Source organism: Gracilinanus agilis, chromosome 2 (genome assembly GCF_016433145.1).
Source record: "Gracilinanus agilis isolate LMUSP501 chromosome 2, AgileGrace, whole genome shotgun sequence".
NCBI lineage: Eukaryota > Metazoa > Chordata > Mammalia > Didelphimorphia > Didelphidae > Gracilinanus > Gracilinanus agilis.
This window is the reverse complement of record NC_058131.1, coordinates 233,448,525-233,468,359: the sequence shown is the minus strand read 5'-3', so window position 1 is coordinate 233,468,359 and position 19,835 is coordinate 233,448,525. Positions and strand designations below refer to the sequence as shown.

The following is a 19,835-nucleotide window of genomic DNA, read 5'->3' as shown; positions in this document are numbered from 1 at the left end:
GGTGGGCAGAGGTGGTAGTAGGGGCCGGCCGACGTCCGTTTGCGTGCTGACGTATCACAACTGCGCGTGCGCCAGGGGGCCTGCCGCGCGTGCGCGGGAGTCGGGTCGGGGCGGGAGGGGGGTGGAGCGCAGAGCTTCCACATTCCCTCAGCCCTTTACTCGCACGTCGAACTGGGGCAGGTGCCGGGTCTTCCCAGCTTCTGATACAGCCACGGCGGCTGTCGGTGCCTGTTCCTCCTCCGCTTCCTCCTTACAGTCGTCATGGCCTTCGATTACGAATACGTGACTCCGGAGCAGCTTGCCGGCTTTGATAAGTACAAGGTAGCGGGGACTCCATCCTCCCTCCTCCTTGCGCTCCTCGGCCCCGGGACAGGGCGGGTTGAGGGAATGTGGCCGCCTCGGAGACGATCCATCCACTTCTGACTCCCGACAAGCTCGGAGCCCAGCTCTCTGACGGGGCGCGTTTGGGACCCCGGCCTGGAGCGTAGCGGCAGGCACTGACATCTCTCTCCACCTGGTGGTCCGTGTGGCGCTGAGCTTGGAGGCTGAGGTCCAGGCTTCCTCCTTCACTCTTTCTCTTGTTCTATGTCGCCTTTGGCAAATCATTTCCCCTCTGGGGGCTTCGGTTTCTTCATGTGTCACACAGAAGAGTGTAGCAAAAGGAGGTGCCCCTTACCAGCTTTGTCCCCGCTTTGCCCCATTCTCTGAAGCTGGTGGGTAATGCAGCAGAGCAGGTGGGGAATTCACTGCTCCATTATTGTAGGACCCTAAATCTAGAGCTGGGAGGGATCCCAGGGGCTATCTGTAGTTCAACTCTTTCACATTTTCCACTTGAGGACTCCCAGGCGTGGTGGGGTGTTTGCTTCTCCTTCCACGCACTTTTCTCCACAATAGCTCTCAGCCTCAGAAAATTTCACACATTTCTCCTTGATAGCTCGCTCTAGCTTTCTCCGCCCGTGCCAAGCTTCAAGTGCTGCTCAGCTGAAATAAATGGAGTACAATTGTAGTATCCATGCTTTTAGAATTAACATGATTTTCTCAAAGTAATGCTGTTGTGGTTTGACAAGAAACACACAATTCTTTTAGAGCAGACTTATTCGGTTTAATTTGACAATGACTTGTGCCAGATCCTTTTTTTCTGTGAAAGGAAGACAAAAATGACTTTCAGGGAACCTACATATATATATATATAATATTACCCTGCTTCCAACCCACTCCTTTCAATGTACCCATATAGAATGAAGACACAGACACAGACACAGACACCTTCCTTTCTGTAGATTTCTTTGGAAGTATTTTCCTTCTCTTCTATATGGGTACATTGAAAGGAGTGGGTTGGAAGCAGGGTAATATTACTTGGGAGCACCAGAATTAAGATCACGGGAGGGGTTCATCTAGTTCACTCCTGTTTTGATCAGGTCTGAATCTAATCTGTGTTAGAAACCTGAGAATCTAATTTGTTTTTTAAGACATCTGGGGAAACAGATTCTTTTGTCTCTTTGGCAACTTGAGCCAGTATTTAAAAAACTCATAGGCAGGAAATTCTTAATCCAGGTCTCTGGTGTTCAGTTTAATCTCTACCTCTTTGCTGACCTCTGTTCTGGCACAAAGCTGGCCAACCAATGTGTGTTGTTGACTGACAAAAATTTCCTCTCCTCTCCTCCTCATTTTATTTCTTTAATACAAATTTTAGCAAGATATAAATTTCACTTATGACGGTTCTTACCGCTGATGTATTATCTTCTATTTACTTAAAACAAATTTCAGTGTATTTTCTGCAGTCACCAGAAAATTTTATGATTTTTTTGTTAACCTCCCCCTCTCTTAATTTCCTGATATCCAACCTGGCAAGCAAAGGTCAATTCAGCAATAGGTCAATGTTCTCCAAGGGGGTATTTATGCTTTTGTTACAGTGTGTTCAATAAAGCAAGAATGTGTATAACTATATATCTATATTTGTATATATATATGTATATGTATATATATCTGCATATATAACTACATGTTATTTAATTTGGGGGAAGAAATCAAACCTGCTATTTCTGTGGTATAGGGAATACCTGATGAAAAAACTTCCTCTAACAGTACAGATTGGCACCAAGAGTTGCCTGTGACATTGAGAGGTTAAGTAGCTTGTCAGGGATCACACAGGCTCTGTGTGTGTGGGAGAGTGTGTGTTTATGTGTGTGAGAGAGAATGAGAATTCATTAGTTAAATGATACAGAAGGAGGAAGAAATATCCACAGTTGTCTTTCAAAGAATTGCACTATTCAGATAATTCTACATAGAAGTATCAGGACCTTTATGGGGAATATATGTGCTATTAGAATAACATTGCTTTTACTGTGGTCTGACAATTTTACTTACATAAAAAAGGTTGGGCTTCATAATTTTTATATTTTCTGTCAGATATCAGTATTTGAAGCATAATTAGTTACCACACAGTAACTAATAAAAAGAGTAACCTATTGAAAAGAATGGTGACTAGCTGTAATGTAAATTAACTTTCAAAACTGAAGGAAGAATCTGGTACTCTATACAAATATTAGTACTTTTGACAAACTATAATAAAAGTGAGCTCCACTAAAGTACTTATCTGGTACCTTAGTAGTGATATTAGGGAGATGCTGGGTTCCCTGAGACTATTCCAGCAGTATTGAAAAGTACCACAGGATGATGAACTATATTGTTTACTAATTTATTGTTTATAGCTAATATATTATCTTAGCCACCAGGCACTCTGAGGCTTTTTGGCCTCTAGGTGGTGAATACTTTTCAATCAGAGCAATTCACAAAGATTAAGATAAAAAGAGATTGCATCAAATGCTGGAAGAGATACCCTTGTAACAATATCATGAATACTCGAAATATTGAAGTACTAAAAAAAAAGTACAGAGAAAAGGAGAAGATGAACTTCAAAGGATCTGGTCTGTTTTTGTTCAGAAGCTGTTTTGTATAGTAGTCATATATAGGATTTCAGTGTAATTTCAAAGACTGGAATAGAAGATTCAGGTATTTCTGCAATCTTTCCCTTCCACCTCCTTCTTATTTTGGTTGAGTAGGAATGTACAAATGAGAATACATTTTTTTTTATCTGAATAGTTTATCGTTTTCTCACTCACCGAGAGTGACTTTTTTTCTTTTTATAGTATAGCTAACTTAACTTAGTAGTGACATAGTTTCAGTTAATTGTGAACCATTTCCACTTTGTATCATTCCATTTTAAAGAGAGAGAGAGAGGAAGTCTATTCTATGGGGAAGGCTTGTATTTCTATAGTATTATTTCCTTATGCTAATCTACTCTTAAGGGCTTTAATAATCAAGCAACTTAGTTTTGGTAATCAGCAGCAGTATTTTAAACTCTTAAGTATATATGACTTTTTAGTAGATCATTTGAAATATTAGTCAACATACTTGAATACATTAAAAATCCATAATTTTGTTGGTCTGGATACTTCCTCCACTGAAGCAGATCAGTATCAGTATACTTTAACTTTATAACCAGCCTTCATATTGTCTTGCCCCTGTCTGTTGTGAGCCTTTATGAATTATTACACTGGTCCTAAGAATATATAAATACTTTACAGTTTGGTAGGATTTGTCAAAATTTACATACCATTGGTTAATGCTTTTGAGAATACAGAGCCATCTCCACTATGTCATGATGAACCATAGGAATAGGACTTTAATAGATGGGGGAGGGAGGCAGGGTAAAATATAAAAATATATATATATATATATGTTCACATATATATATACACACATACATACACACACATACTTTTTTATGATGATGCTTTTTAGCGGGTTAAATTTGTAGAGAACATAGTAGTTTCTTTGCTTTGTATCTGGGTAGGGGACTAGAAACCTAGTATGTTCAATTCTCAATTTAATTCTGCAAATGAAGGAAGAAGAATGGATAATTCACAATAGAAATTCAAAAATAATTTCTTTGCCTTTGAAATCCCCAGGTTCATATATTGTTGACCCAGTCTGGTCAGTGGCTTCAGTCCCATTTCAAATTCAAAAGTCCTATCTCTTACTCTAGATCAGGGGTTGGCAACCTTTTTGGCTGTGAGAGCCATAAACGCCACATTTTTAAAAATGTAATTTCGTGAGAACCATACAGTGCTCACAGTGCACGCTCCTGTAACAGTGTGTGCTCCTGTAACAGGGCCTGAAAAAAAATTGACTTCATGGCTCCTGCAGAAAGAGTCATATCTGGCCCTCAGAAGTACCAGATATGGCTGAGAGCCATACGTTGCCGACCCCTGCTCTAGATACTTCCACTACTCCCTAGGAAATAGATTTTAATTCCTATATTTCCTAAAGTTTTATCTAGAAATGATCCATAGGAGTGTTGGCAAACATTTCAGAAACCATGTGAGACTAGGATTACAGTTTTACTATTTCTTTTGTTTCCTAGTCAGGAGTATACTCTGGAGAATTCTTAAAAGGTCAGGTAGGGATAATAATTTGCTATATAGATTGTTATTTTACCTAATCCTATCATAAGCATGTACCTAATGAAAGAAATGGTCCTCTGATGAACATTTTCCATACCTGATTACATGAGAAAGATATCAGGTACCATAGGCCCAATTGTATATTAAACTCTTGGAGTTCAACAAGACCCATAAAAGCAGATCTCTGTTGTAGATCTATTTTGCATTATAAGAGAACTGCCTGTTTTTGGTTTGGTGTCCAGAAACTTTAAATGATGCCAATGTATATACTTGGATATTAATGAACATATACTTATTGAATACTTACTTTATATATGCAAGGTATTATGTTAGGTGTTATGAGAAATAAAGTATTAAATTTTCATGTCCTCACAACATCTTACAATTCACATATCTGTTTTATTATCCTAATTGTTCTTGCTACTTTTATTTTTCTTCTATTAAATAACCTTCCCAAGTCATAGCTCTGTCAGTGTTACTCCCCTGCTTATAAACCTTCAATGGTTTTCTATTGCTTCTAGAATAAAACTTTGCACATTTTGACTACAATCTTATACTTCCAGGCTTATTTCATATTACATATGCTACATGTTACCTTCTAGCCAAACTAGAAAACATAGGCTTTCCCCCAACCCTCTAACCCTCCCCCACCCCCCCACAAGAAAAAAAAATGCTCCAAACAAAAAGTTGGCCCTTCTATAATAGGCCATCTTCAGTGTTTCCTTGTATTTGTCCAGAATATCCCCAGTTCCTAGAATAGCACTCTTTCCTAAGATGAAAAGTATATGAATTTTCCCAAAGCATTTTATATGGATTTCTCCTGTGCCCCATCCTATCACTCCCTACCTCATTATACTTCTCTGAGTATACATCTTTATTCTTACCTGTAGAAAGGTATGATTGTTTTTTTAACTGCATAATGAATGCATAAGGAATCCAATAGCCATCTCCTTCTAGGAGCCTTTCCTAGTTAGTGCTTTCTTTCTCCTCAATGACATATAGTATTTACTTATTTATTTAAATGTTGTATTTTTTAAGTACAATATAAGGTCTTTGAGGACAGAGATTAATTACCACCTCTTCCCCAATTTATCATTGTGTCCCCAGAGCCCATCACCGGCTTTTCAACTTTTACAACACTGGTTTTTGTGACAAAAGCCTGAATTGACCTTTTTTTCCTTCTAGAGGATAGGCATATGTCGTTATAGGGGAGATAGTGTGTTCTTATTCTCTTGGAGTTCTTTGTGCCTTTGGAAAACCCCTTGAATAGGGAAAGACTTAAGCAAAAAGTAACTATTACTGCTTTACATGTATTTTGGAAGGAACTTCACTTTTTGATTAGGCTGAGATGAACTTTGGTTTTTAGTCAGATTACCTTTCAGTTGGTCTAGGCCAGTGTTGGCGAATGTTTTCAAGTTAGTGTACCCAAACTGCATTTTCAAGCTGCCTGTGAACCCCACCCCCCCCCATTGTCCCAGAGAGGGGAGGGAGGAAGTGCTCATTGGACAGAGGGGTGGAGCATGCAAAAAATGTCCTCAGGCACTGGGAAGGTGGGGGATGGAGTAGCTCCCCACCTTGCTGGCCCAGCACAGGTGCCAGTACTTTGCCAATGCTGATCTAGGCTAAACACTTGGCCAGTGTTGAATGAATGGCTCATTAAAATATAAAATAGTGAAAAGATGAGAGGAGTTCCTTGTGGAGAGGAAGGCGGAAATTGAGTTTGTCTTCATGGTATAGTATTGATGTTCTAGGTAGGAGGGAATAATGAGAACAAAGTTTAAGGCGGTAAATGTGAATAAGGCATGTTCAGGAGAGATGGGTAGAGTTCATGTCCTTTTTGTTTTAGTCAAGAGCTTTGTTTCCCCATACTTATCTTTAGGTATCATTGGTGTGATGCTATATTGCTATTCCCTTCCTGCTCTCCACCCGCCTTCCTTCTACCAGATGTGCAGGATTAACAAGAACAAGGAGGCAGAAAGAACCAATTTAGGATATCACTTCTTCCTATTGCTTCTTCCTAGGATGATGGCAATGGGACTCCAACAAATAAGGTATTATTGCCTGACCTTGGGAGTAGAATATGTGTGTACAAAGATAAATAAGAAAAACTGTTCCAGTTTGTTAGTGATCTCCTTTCAGCCTTTCTCCCCCATAATACTTTGTGTATATTTTGTATTGACTTGTCTTTGTAGGTATTGTTGCTTCTCTCAGTAGAATGTAAACTCTTTAAGGGAAGGGATATTCTAGCATATGAGTTACATAGAGGGTTAGCAGGATTCTGGTTAGGGGAAAGTGGCAAGGTTGCCATTTTAAACATAATGTTGCTGCTGTTTCTTCTTGATGACTGCCTTAGCCTTCTTTATAATTGCTAGAGCTATTTCCTCTACCTTCTCTAATGCTTTTTAAAAACTGCTTGACAAGTATTTAGGAGTAGTTTCATTTTGCAGTTAGGCTAAGATATACACAAAGCCTTTGACCTTGGTCCTGTTGCCTTTCAGTTGGAATAGAACAGTGGGGGTGAACCTTTTAGAGACTGCATGCCATGCCCTGTCTTCCTCCCCAGGGACCCTGTGCTGTGTCCCTCACCCCTATCCTCGTACTCCAGAAAGGGGAGGGAGAAAGTGCTCCCATTGGGTTTCTGGGCTGAGGGGAGGATAAAGTGAAAAAATGTCCTTAGGCACTGTGGAGAGGGGGAAGGGATAGGGTTGCTATAATGGGGCTATATCAAACACTTGAACATCTTTAGAGATCTTAAACTGGAAGACACACTGGTCTTTTGATGGATTTTCATTCTTGTCACCATTTTCAGGATTTATACAGTAGCATATCCAACTGGTCTAGGTGAAAGCAGTCATGTTCATTACTTGTGGGTTGATAGTAGAGTACTTCTCAATTATACTGAGGTATTTCTATGTTGATGGGAAATAATATCAGCCCAGCAGGCATCATGTCTTTGTCAGCAGTTTTTGGGTTAATGTTGTGGTATGACCGCCAAGGTTTCTGATCATGAAGGGGAAGTAGGTCTGGCTGTTCCCATACCTGTTCTTAATATATATATATATTCAGCTACTTGTGTGCAAGTCCTCCTTGGTAATATGATGCTGCCTACTCCCATATTGTAATATGCCATTCAAAGAATAAATGGCACTTTGAGTTACTTGTCATTTTAATTCTTCCAGGGTAGTCGTGTTTCACATTTCATAGCCATAAAGCATCACTAGAAAAATACCAGTGTTTAAAAAGTGTGGTTTTGTAACAGCAATTAAGTTTTTTATGTTTGAAAGAATTTCCATAATATGTTCTCACCCAGTTTTTGAAGTTACTCTTGGGTGTTTACCTATCTGTAGTTGTCAGTTTATATCTATACATATGAATATGTACAGTTGCATGTGTACATTTACATATACATAGGCAAAAATTATGGAGCTGCCTTTGCACCAGCTTTTTTTCTTCTTCTATTAATGTGTGTGGGAACTTTCAGTCAAAAACCCTTACCAATCTTCCACCTATAAGTCAATACACAGAAGTTAAGGGTTTAAAATTAAAAAAAAAAACAACTCCTTTGATTCAGATCTGTAATTTGAAGAGATTTGAAGAGCAAGTGTATTATTGTAAATAGGAATTTAACCCATATCTTCCTGATTCTAAGCTCTCTTAGGCACCAGTGATGTCAAACTCAAATAGAAACCCCATACATATGAATTCTTGCTGGTTGCATAGTGACTTAGAAAGCCATTTATTACCATTATCTAGATTCTATTGCATTTTAACTTTTATTTCCAAATTACATTTAAATCTGGTTCTGGTTAAATTCAGGAGCGTTGCCTCCTTTCTATGTTTGCGACATCTTTACTATGCTGTACTGCCTCTCATGTTCATGTAAACATTAATACACTGATAGACTAATAAAATGGGCTGCTTTTCTAGTTGCATGTAATAACCTGGACATTTACCTTTCCCATGTGACTGATGTCTTTTATATTACCATTAGTTTCACCATTGAGATTTTATAGTGTTCTTGGGTTTGGGGCAACTAATATACTGTCATTTGTGAATAGAAGAATTTGGAAATTTCATTCAGTCAGTAAACATTTATTAACCACCCACCGTGTGCTAGAAACAGATTCTCAACTTTGAAGTCATTCTCAGCTCATCTCTGCCCTTTGTTTTGAAAATTATTATTAAAATTTTAAAAATTTATTTTTAGCATTCTTCTTATTTTGGGTTCTAGATTCTCCCCTTTTCTCCAGCCCTTCTCCCACCTACCGAGATCAGTTTTACATGTGAAATCATGCAAAACATTTCCATATTAGTTATATTTCAAAAACAAGCAGGAAAAATAAAGTGAGAAAATCGGATTTCAATTTGTACTCAGAATTCAATAGTTCTCTCTCCAGAAGTGGATAGCATTAAAAAAAAATATGAATCTTTTGGAATTGTCTTGGATCATTGTATTGATCAGAGTAGCAAAGTCTTTCATTATTACAATAGTGCTGTTTTTGTGCACAATGATCTCTTGGCTCATCTCACTTCACTTTTCATTTCCTCAGCTCATATAGGTCTTGCCATGCATATTTTTCTCAAACTATCCCCCTAAGTTATTTCTTATAGCATTCCATCACAATCATATGTCCCAACTTATTCATCCATCCCTCAATTTATGGGCATCCCCTTGATTTCTAATTCTTTGGCACCACAAAAAGAGCTGCTATAAATATTTGTGTACATAAAGGTCCCTTTCCTTTTTTTCTCTGATCTTTTGGGATCACCTGATAGTGGTATAACTGAGTCAAAGGGTATACATAGTTTGTAGTCCATTAAGCATAGTTCATAATTGTTCTCCCAAATGGTTGGACCAGTTCAGTACTCTGTCAATAATGGTTCATTGCGTACCCATTTCCCCTCATCCCCTCCAGCATTTGTCATTTCTGATAGTTCAGAGTTGTTTTGATTTAGAGCATTTTTTTCATCTGACCATAGCATCTTTCCATCATATCCATCCATATCTAGGCATATCTTTCACTAAGACTATTGCACTAGCTTTTTACTAGGTCTCCCCTTCTCAAAGTTCTTCCCTTTTTGTGCACCTTTCACAAAACATGATATGACTATGTCTCAATTCTTTTAGAATAGAGTACAAATTGTCTGACCTTGAAAGCCTTTAATGGCGGACTCCACTCTATACTTTTTAGGCTAATTATTCTTGACTGCCATTCACTCAAAATAATCTAGTTAGGCTGGACTGCTGCGCTCCCTGTACACAGCATTTCATCTCCTGTGTCTTTTCTTAGAGAAGCCCTCCACTGCCACCTGTGCCTCCCTGGTTCCTTTCTGAGCTCAACTCAAAAGCTACTTTCTACTTGAGGCTTTCCCCTAATTCCTACAATTACTTTTGTTTATCTTTTGCATTTACTCATGTGCATATTGTTGTGCTCCCCCCCCCCCCCCCAGCTGATTGAGGCCTTTGAGTACCAGGGCTGGGTTTTACTTATCTCTGAATTCTCTGATTAGTATTCTTTGAATACTGTCCAGGTCCAATATTCAAAGAATACTAAGAGGTGGAATCTGGGATAAGAAGATAATTGGTTAGAGTGGAAGGGAGAAATTCTTCTGTGTGAGACTACTGTCTTTTAAAAGTTTGTACTTTTGCCCCTGACTTTGCCTTGTTGGCAGAAGGGATTGATACACTCTACACTGATAAGAAACATTTTGTTCTCTGACTCATGCTGATTTTGCTCTCTTTCAGCATATAGGCCTTTGATAAAAGATGTTTTGAGGGCAGGTTCTCATTTCCATTCTCTAATATTCTGGGCTTTTAATTTTTTTTTTTTTTGTATTTTCAGTTTTTAGCTTAGTGCCTTTTACATTACTGGTACTCAGGGAATATTGGTTGAAAGCTCGAACTGAATTTTCTTATACTCTTTCTCTCCACAGAAAATGAAAAATCGACTAGTAAAATAGCCTGTCCTTCATATACCCAAACAAAGAGAGTAGGTTAGACAGTGACTGTTTCATTCATTCATTCTGCTATGTGTAAAACTTGAGCTTTTTAAGAATAAGATATATTTCCTGCCCTAATGGAGCTTATACTCTAGTAGGAGAGAGAAGACACACAAATAACTATTATACTTAATGTGAGGTACAAACTTTGGTTTTTTTCAGAGTAGGGAGAGATTACTTTTGAGAGACTTAAGGTTTCCTGGAAGAGATAACCTTTAAGCTAGACTTTGAAGGAAGATAAAAATTGAAAAGACAGAAATGGAATAGAAAGAATCTTCTTGGTAGAGGTAAATATGAGTAAAGATTGGAAAGAGTTGGGTGTGTTGGAAAACCCCATTGAATAGACCTGCTTAACTGGTTTGTAGCCTTTGAAAAGATAGTAGTGTGGAAAGGAACAAATAAAGGGAAGAGAACAAACACTTTAGAAATATTACATTCGAACTTCACAATAACCCTGTGAGGTTACTTTTTATTATTATCTTCATTTTATGGTTGAGGAAACTGAGGCAGATAGAAGTTTGACTTGCCCAGGATCATACAGCTGGTAAGTGTCTGTGGTAGAATTTGAACACATCTTCCTGACCTTCCAGGCTCTGTGCTGTATCCACTGTGCCACTTAAAGAAGGGAAGATTAAAAAGACAGTAAAGATAAATGGAGCTAAGTGAGAGAAACTTGGATGTTAGGTGAAGGAGTAGGGACTTTGGTAGTTATTAAAGAGATAATGTGGAATGCTGATCAAAGGAATGACATGATTAAAACTATAGGAGGATTTATTTGGCAATAATGTATAGGTTGTAGGTGAGGTGTGGGAGGAAAATGGAGGACTCTGATCAATTAAAATATTACAGTATTCCAAGTGAACAGTAATGGAGCCATGGGATGTACAGAGGCATTCAGGAAAGACTAGTACCTTTGTTGTGAGATGTGAGGGTTTTGCAGAACCCTTTTTGAGTCTGCTTTCTTCCTTTGGTGTTTCTGTGCTACCCAGTTTTCACTTGTGCCTCTAGGAGGCTGTAGCATGCCCAGTGGCCACATTCTGATAAACCATCTAGGCAGGCAGGCTAAACTAGATTGAGAGTAATCAACAGGCCTCAAACCCCATGAATGAGTTAGGGGAATGTCTACTCTAGACAGGGGAAGACTTCCCTGGTAGAATGTGCAGATGAGAATACTTTGTTCCAGTAGCTGTGAAGGAGGCTGAAACAGGCACTATGGAGTGCTTAGAGCTTGGTTAGACATTGAAAAAGCCAAGGTCATCCACTGCATCCCAAGTGGTCAGCTGTCATCTTGACTTTTGTCTTGCCAGTAGACTTTGATGCCTGGGGGAAAGAGAGAAGCTGATGGATAACTTTGGCCAGCTCTGCCTCACTTAAATTCAATTATTTGAGAGTCAAAAGACATACCAGTGATATCATTTTGGTCTTCTTTCAGTATGAAGGACAACAACCAATAAATGAAGCTTTGAATTGTGATAGTGAGAGTAGGGATGGGGAGTAGGGGATAATCCCAGCAAATTCTGAAAATAGATATTATATAGAGAGAAACTAGGATTTAGGAAATAATTTAATGTTGAGAGGTAAGGATATAATCAAAGATGACCAAGTTTCTAGCTTGGGTGGTTAGGATGAGAATTCAGGGGAGAATATTTGGTGGGAAAGATTAGTTTTGGTTTTGGATTATTGAATTTGAAATATAAAAATATCAGAAATTCATATCTGGAATCTAGAAAGAAGTCAAAGCTGGAGAGTGAACTTTTATAAGCATTGAAGATAAATGAAGCCACTACCACCAATAGAAATTCATTAACTTATTGCTCCATTAAGGAGTTGAAAGTATTTTACTTGTTATTCAAGGAGACCACTGAAATCAGGGCAATTATTTCTAAAACACAAAGCCAAATAGTATATGCTCAGAAATGCCGAACATTTAATCAGAATGCTCTGGAGGCTTCCTAATTACTGTAGGCTCCAGTGTTTATACATTTTGGGGTTTTAGCACATCCCCCAATAGTTCCACAAATAGTTGGAGAGGAAAAACTTCATATTTCTTCCACAATCCAAGAAAGAAAATAAGAGGACTTTATGAGAATATTACTATGTAGCAAGTAAGCGCTTCTAGTGTAACAGTAAATCTTGTGCAATTGAAGAAAGATACATTCTAGCCTATGTAGAAGATTTTGATTTTCAAAGGTCATATTTGAGGCATGCGAGTATAGACATGAAGTTATCACAATTTTTAAAAGGTATTTTATCTTTTGGCATAATTTCTTGGCTTAGCCTCTAGATATCATTCATTTTTAATCTTTTTGTGTGTGTGCCAATGTGAAGTTAACAATATACCATAAATGGATTAAAATACAATGTTCAGAGCACTAATATTTTGACTATAATTTAGTTTTTTAAAAATTAAATATCTTGAGAAAAGTGGCTGGGCTCCTCTCCTTGGAAATTTTCAAGATTTTCAAGCAGAGGCTGTATGACTTCTTGGTATAGGCATGTCAGAGTGTGGGCTTTCCTTTGGTCTATAAGTTGTGCTAGATGGCCACTGAAGTCCCTTCCAAATCCCAAATTCTGTGATCTGATATGTAAAGCATTGTGTTAAATGCTTTACAGATAATCTCATTTGACCCTTCATAAGCTTTGTGACATAGGGCCTATTATTATTCTTATTTTATATTTGAGGAAACTGGAGAAGACAAGGTAAGATGACTTGCTCAGAGTCATACAGCTAGTAAATGTCTGAGGCTGAATTTGAACTTGAGGTTCTGATTTACAGACCCATCACTCAGTCCACTTTGTGCCCAGTTGCCTTATAGCTCATTCAAGGAGCTTTCATTCTATGGGGAAGACAATATATGTACAGTTTGTCCTCCAAATCTTAGTGCAGTTTTAGACTTTAATAGGTTAAGATTTGGGGGGGATACCCTATATATGTTTTATATTACATATGTGACATGTGACATTTATACAATATATTTATATATACATATATAATGTATATACCTTCAGATGATGTATCAATGAATGTAACAACCTTTATTAAATGCTTACTGTGTGAGAAGTGGCATAGTGTAGTGGATAGCCAGCTTTGAACCAGGAAGACCTGTGTTCAAGTCATGAATGCCTTTGACTCATCTTGGCTCTACTTACTAAAAAGCAAGTAAAAATGTTTAGAGTAGGAAGACAGGGTATTGTGTTTGAAGAAAAACAAGGAGGCCAGTGTCACTGTAACACACAAAGTATGTGAGAAACAATAAGATATAGAAAAATAGGAAGGGGGCCAGACTTTTTTGGCTTTCAAAGCCAAACAAAGGATTTTATATTTGATCCTAGAGGAAATAAGCCACTGTAGTTGATTTGGGGTGAGGGATAGGACAGGTGATATGGTCAAACTTGCACTTTAGGAGCATCAATTTGAAAGCTCAGCAGAAAAACGAACTTGAGTGGGAAGAGACTTGAGGCAGCAAGACCAGTCAGCAACTGTTGCAGTAGTCTAGCTATGAAGTGATGAGAGGCTGTCTGCACCAAGGTGATATCAGTGGCAGAGGAGAGGCAAGTGGGAGTATGCAGGAGATGTTAAGAAGGGTAACTTGATCAGTACTGGATATGAGGAATGAAAGAGAATGAAAAGTGGAGGATGACTGCTAGGTTGTGAGTGAGCCTGTGTGACTTGGGAAGATAGTGGTACCTCCTCTGGTAATGGGGAAATTAGGAAAAAGGGAGGGTTTTTTGGGGAAAGACAACAAATTCTGTTTGGGACATGTTGAGTTTGGAATGGACATCTAGTCTGAGATATCTAAAAGGCCCTTGGATTGGAGGTGGGGAGGTAGATTAGGGCTGGATTAATAGATTTGAAAAATCATCAACATTGAATCATTGACACCATGGGAGCTGATGACATCACCAAGTGAAGTATATAAGAGGCCTTAGGACAGTCTTGGGGGACTCCCAAAGTTAGCAGATATGAAATGGATGAAGGTCCACAAAGGAGACCGGGAAGGAACATACAGGTATGAGGAGAACCAGGAGAGAGCAATATTACAAAAATCTAGGAGAGTTTCAAGGAGTAGAGGGTGATAACACAGTAAGAGGCTGCAAAAGAAGTAGAGGAGAATGAGACATGAGAAAAGGCCATTAGATTTGGTGATTATGAGATTGTATTTTTTTTTGAAGAGAGCTATGAGGAATCACTGAAGGTTTTTGAATAACAGAAAAACATGATTATTTTGTTGGCCACGGTGTCAGCAACTCTGGACAAAATAAAATGTAACTTTTCTAGGAATCATATGTTCCCAATGCCTGCTATATAGGCTGAGGACATCTTGAGTAGTGAGGGGATGGTAGTAATGTTTTTGAATTGGAGGAGACATTTTTATTGGTGGGAAAGAAGTGATCATAAGCAAGTCAATTAACAGCTCAGTTCCTCATGCAGTTCACTGTTGTCTAACAGTAACAGATCTTCATGAGTAGTGGAAATTTCCTCTCTTGTAGTTCTTTACATCAGAGAAAATACATGCCTAGAAATAATAATAATAATAATGATGATGATGATGAATATACACACTGCTAGTATAATTTTTGAGAACTCAATTTTGCCTCTACTCCATGATGAACTGTTAGACAGCTAGGTGGTGCTCTAGGAGCCCTGGGCCTGGAGTCAAGAAATCATAGCTATCCCCAAGTTCAAATCTGGCCTCAGAAACTTACTAGCTAATATAACTCTGGGCAAGTCAATTAGCCATCCAGTTTCTCTTCTGCAAAATGAACTGGAGAAGGAAATCAATATTTTTACCAAGAAAACCCCAAATGGGGTCATGAAAAGTTGACCAGGACTGAAAATTACTCAACAGAGCTCATATATATCTAACCTAAACATCTAATTTTTAGTGTCAGCATGATGTAGTTGAAAGAATGTCACACATTAATATAATGCGTGAATAATATATAAAGCTTTATAATTCAGTTCATTTTGTTCTCCACTATTTCCTTCATTTCTGTCTCTGACGAAGAGAGGGCCTTCTACTTGCCAATCCCCTCTTATATCTTATATATCATTTTCTCCCCTCTTTTCTAGAAGTTTTTTCCACTGTTATCTCTATTCACTATTTGTTCTTAAACTTTTCTCTATGTAATGGTTCTTTTCCTGCTACTTCCTATGTCTCCCCCCATCCTTGGCAAAAACAAAAACAACAAAAACCCAACAAAATTACAAACTCTCACTAGATCCAACTCTGCTTTTTGGCTGTTGGCTTATACTAGTCTTGCCTTTACTTCTTATAGACTCCTTAAAAAAGCTATATATACTTGGTGCCCTTCCTTCTCAGACAAACTCCTTTAAAAAAAGCTGTCTATACTTGGTATTTCTGCCTTCTCTCATTTTTTCCTCCTTCCCTTCTCTTCTCCCCTTCCTCTTCCCTCTTTCCCCTTCCTCAGTCTCTACATTCTGGCTTCTGTCTTCATCATTCTACTGAAAGTATTCTTTCCAAATTATCACTGATCTCTTGATAGATCTAATTTTCTCAATCTTTTCTCAATCTTCATCCTTCTTGAACTGCAGCATTTCACACTCTTGATTACCTCCTCCTTCTGGATATTTCCTACTCTTGGTTCTCATGACTGAGGAATGAAGGACTGAATATTCTTGCCTGGACATTTCCTTAAAATGGAAGTTATAGGAAGAATTGACCAATCAGAGGAAGGAACCACAGGGACAGAAGGATCTTCCAGGGTGACAAGACTTCTGGGAAATGACGATGGAAGCATCCTCCTGGGTGAGAAGGCTTAAAAATGAATCTTCATTTGGTAGTGTATCACTTCACTCAACCTTGTAAGTCCCTTACTCAGTAAACTTCAATGCCTTCTTGTTATCTCCAGTTCGTTCATTCCTTCGTTAGTTTGTTCATCTGTTCATCTGTCCCTCCCTCCCTCCCTCCCTTCCTGTCTCCTCCTCCCCCTTTTCTCTCCTTTGTCTCCTCTCTCTCTCCCTCCCTTTCTGTAGCATTCTTACTTCTCTTCCTGCATCCACTCATGTTGCCCTACTTCTCTTTTGGGTGTCCTGCACAAGTAGAATGCTCTTCTTCCTTACCTCTGACTCTTAGAATATTAGCTTTTAAAACTTAGTAAAAGGACAGATTTTTGCAGGAGACTTTTTCTGGCCCCTCCATGCTTTGCTACCATGTTTCACCAACCTTTTCTCTTTAACCTTGAGGATCCTTCTCCCATTTCTTTGTTCTCCAAACATTTTGAAGACCTTTGAGGAAAGACCAGACCAGCCATGCTTCAACTACCTTCTCCTTTTTGCTTCTGTAGCCCTTCTTTATCATTAGTGAGTTACTTCTGGGATCTCAATTTTGGGGAAAGCCCTAGGCTGGCCCTTCTTCATTCCTTTGCCAACTCTGCTTCAGACTCTCTAGACTTCACAACCATGCTGCCACCTTGGTAACTCCTCCCACACCATTTTCAACTTCCTCTTATGGGTAGTCCAAGTATGACTTTTTAATCTTCATTTTACAGATAAGGATATTTGAGGCTCTCAAGGGATTTAATTTAATAATTTGTCCCACTTTACATTGCTAGTAAAGGACAGAGGAGAAGAGAAAAGAATCAGTCTCTCCTGACTCCCAAGTCTATTGGTTTTCTCCACTATATTAGCCAGTGATCTATTCACTTTTTCTACATGCTATATTGCCACATTTCCCATTTAAATGTCATGATTCCTCTACTAAGTAAAAGCTGATGGATGAAGTACCTTTATATACAAAGTAGAACAGAAAAAGGATAACTGAAAACATGAATTTCTTTTATATACTGATTACTATATAAAAACAGCATATAATAAATTTAAGATATTACTTTCAAAATTGTCCTGCTTGACTTTATTTCTTTTTTATTTTCTTGTTCTTTTATGTTCATTTAAAAAATGTGTCAGTGACCCTAATTTCTGTTTTTCCTCTAACCCCATTACTAGCTCCTCCTTTCCCCTAAATCTCTCTGAAATATGAAAAGTAAAACAGTCTATAAAAAGCATAGGTAAGAAAAATCCACACATTTTTCCATGTCCAAAAAATCAGTCTCATATTCTGTTCCCTGGGTCTATCATCCCTCTATCAAGAGATGGATCACCTACTTCCTTATCATTCTTTTAGGTTGTTATTGATTATCTATTGCATTGATCAGAGTTCTTAAGCCTTTCAAAGTTATTTTTCTTTATAGTATTGCTTTTACTATATAAATTGCCCTCCTGGTTCTACTCATTTCACTCTGCATCTGTTCATATAAGTTAGCCCAGATTTCTCTGAATTAGTTCTTTTCCCTTATTTTTATAGCACTACAGATAGTTCTCACTTTAGGTAAATTCATATTTCTCTCTCTCCCCCTCCCTCCACTCCCTTTCTCCCTCTCTCCCTTCCTTCTTTCCTTCCTCTCTCCCTCTCTCCCTTCTTTCTTTCCTTCCTCTCTCCTCTCCCTTCCTTCTTTCCTTCCTCTCTTTCTCCCTTCCTTCCTCCTTCCCTCCCTCCTTCCTTCTTTCACTCCCTTTCTCCCTCCCTTCTTCTCTCCTTCTGTCCCTCTCCCTCCCTCAGTCAGGGCTTGACCTGAGACCTCAGGGGAGGGAAGAGACCTTTGACCAGTTCCACCCACCCTGGTCCTCACTTGGTGGCCTTGTCCCATTGTGTACCTCTGGCTTCTCTGTCTCTTGACCTCACTTTATTTGACCCCTTTCCTTCCTCCTTCCTCCCAATAGGGAGTAGGACAGGGTCAATTCACATAATGTGAAAATCTCTTTACTTAGTGGTATGTGGGAATGGGTCAGTTAGTAAAAGTGGGAGCTATCTGTTCAGTATTCCATTACCTTCATAAACCATAATTTGTTTAGTCATTCTCTAATTGAGCTAAACCTCTTTAGATTCCAGTTCTCTCTTACAACAAAACACTCTAATATATATATTTTTTTCAAATGGACCTTTTGTACTTTCTTTTATCTCTTTTGGAGTATAGGCCTAATAGTGGTATTTCTGGGACAAAGGATAGACAGACTTTGGTGACATGTTTTCAAATTGCCTTTCAAAATAGCTGAACTAATTCACACTTCCATTATTCGCACACCAGTGTACCTATCTTCCCACACCTGTCCAAAAATTGTCATTTTCCTTTTTTGTCACCTTTTTCAATCTGATAAATGTTTGGTAGGATCTAGGAGTTGTTTAATTTTTTACTTCTCTAATTCTTGGTGATTTTGAGCCTTTTTTCCTTATAGCTTTTGATAGTTTAAGTTTCTTCCTTTGAAAACTTCCTGTACATATATTTTGACTATCTGTTATATGTACAAATATTCCTATATTTACTATTATTCTTATATATTTGAATTAGTTCCTTGTATGTTTTGCATATCAGACTTTCATCAGAAAAGGTTATTGCAAATCTTTCTCCCAGTTACTTGCTTCCCTTCTAATTTTAATTGTAATAATTTTGGGGTGCAAAAAAAACACTTGAGAGGAAAGTAGTATACATGTTCTCCTTTAGTAAAGAATTGACATGGACTCTGACCTCAAACTTTCTGCTTAAAATAGGTGAGAAAAGTCATAAATATATAAACATGTCATATTTTTTATTATTATACAAATAAGTATGAGAGTGAAGTGAAAGAAAATCTGATTGAGTGATTGTAGAGGAAGTATAGATTACTATAGGTGTATTTGAAATTAGTGAAAATAAATAGTTTTCCTTCTCTTTCTTAGGTTGTTGTACCACCTACCCTCTCACACCCAACTCTGGCCTATGTTAAAAATGGGAGTTGTAAGCCTAGAATTGTGGTTATGGTGTGTCCCATATGGTGTGTCCCATTCTGGCAGGTACTATAGAAAGCAGAAGTATTAGCATCAGAGATGATCTGGTAGAACTAAATTATATTGACTTATTTGGGCATTTCTTTCTGTTAGTAACTTCATTGCCCATCTCTGCCATAGTCTTTTTCAGGTGGAGGAAAGGATATAGGTTTTTATCATAGCTGTAAAATTTAAAAAATAAACATAAAGTCATTCTCTTGCTTATTTTGCTCTTTTTATTTACAAAATACCACTCAATTTTGGGATGATATTAGGGTTGAATAATATTCAACATAACATTCAGAATAGGTGGAAGAATAATCCTCTGAAAGTTCTGATTATTTTTCTCTTACAGTACAGGGCTGTGGATACCAATCCGCTCTCTTTGTATATTATGCACCCATTTTGGAATGCTATAGTAAAGGTAAGACTATTTTATATTTCTAATTTGTGCTATAGCTTTTCTAGGCAATTTCTGTATCAGCAAAAGAGATTTTAAAATTGATTACTTGTAAGATGATAGAAAATGTGTTTATTCCTATATTTT

At 38.0% G+C, this 19,835-nt stretch overlaps 1 protein-coding gene across 1 annotated transcript in view; it reads left to right on the top strand.

Annotated features, from left to right (window-relative positions):
- Positions 1–261: 261 nt before the first annotated feature.
- Positions 262–19,835, top strand: part of SELENOI (selenoprotein I) — a 38,355-nt gene continuing 18,781 nt past the window's right edge. The window contains exons 1-2 of the mRNA XM_044661013.1: positions 262–321; positions 19,644–19,712. Coding sequence (XP_044516948.1) covers positions 262–321; positions 19,644–19,712 — 129 coding nt within the window. The remainder of the gene's footprint in view (positions 322–19,643; positions 19,713–19,835) is intronic.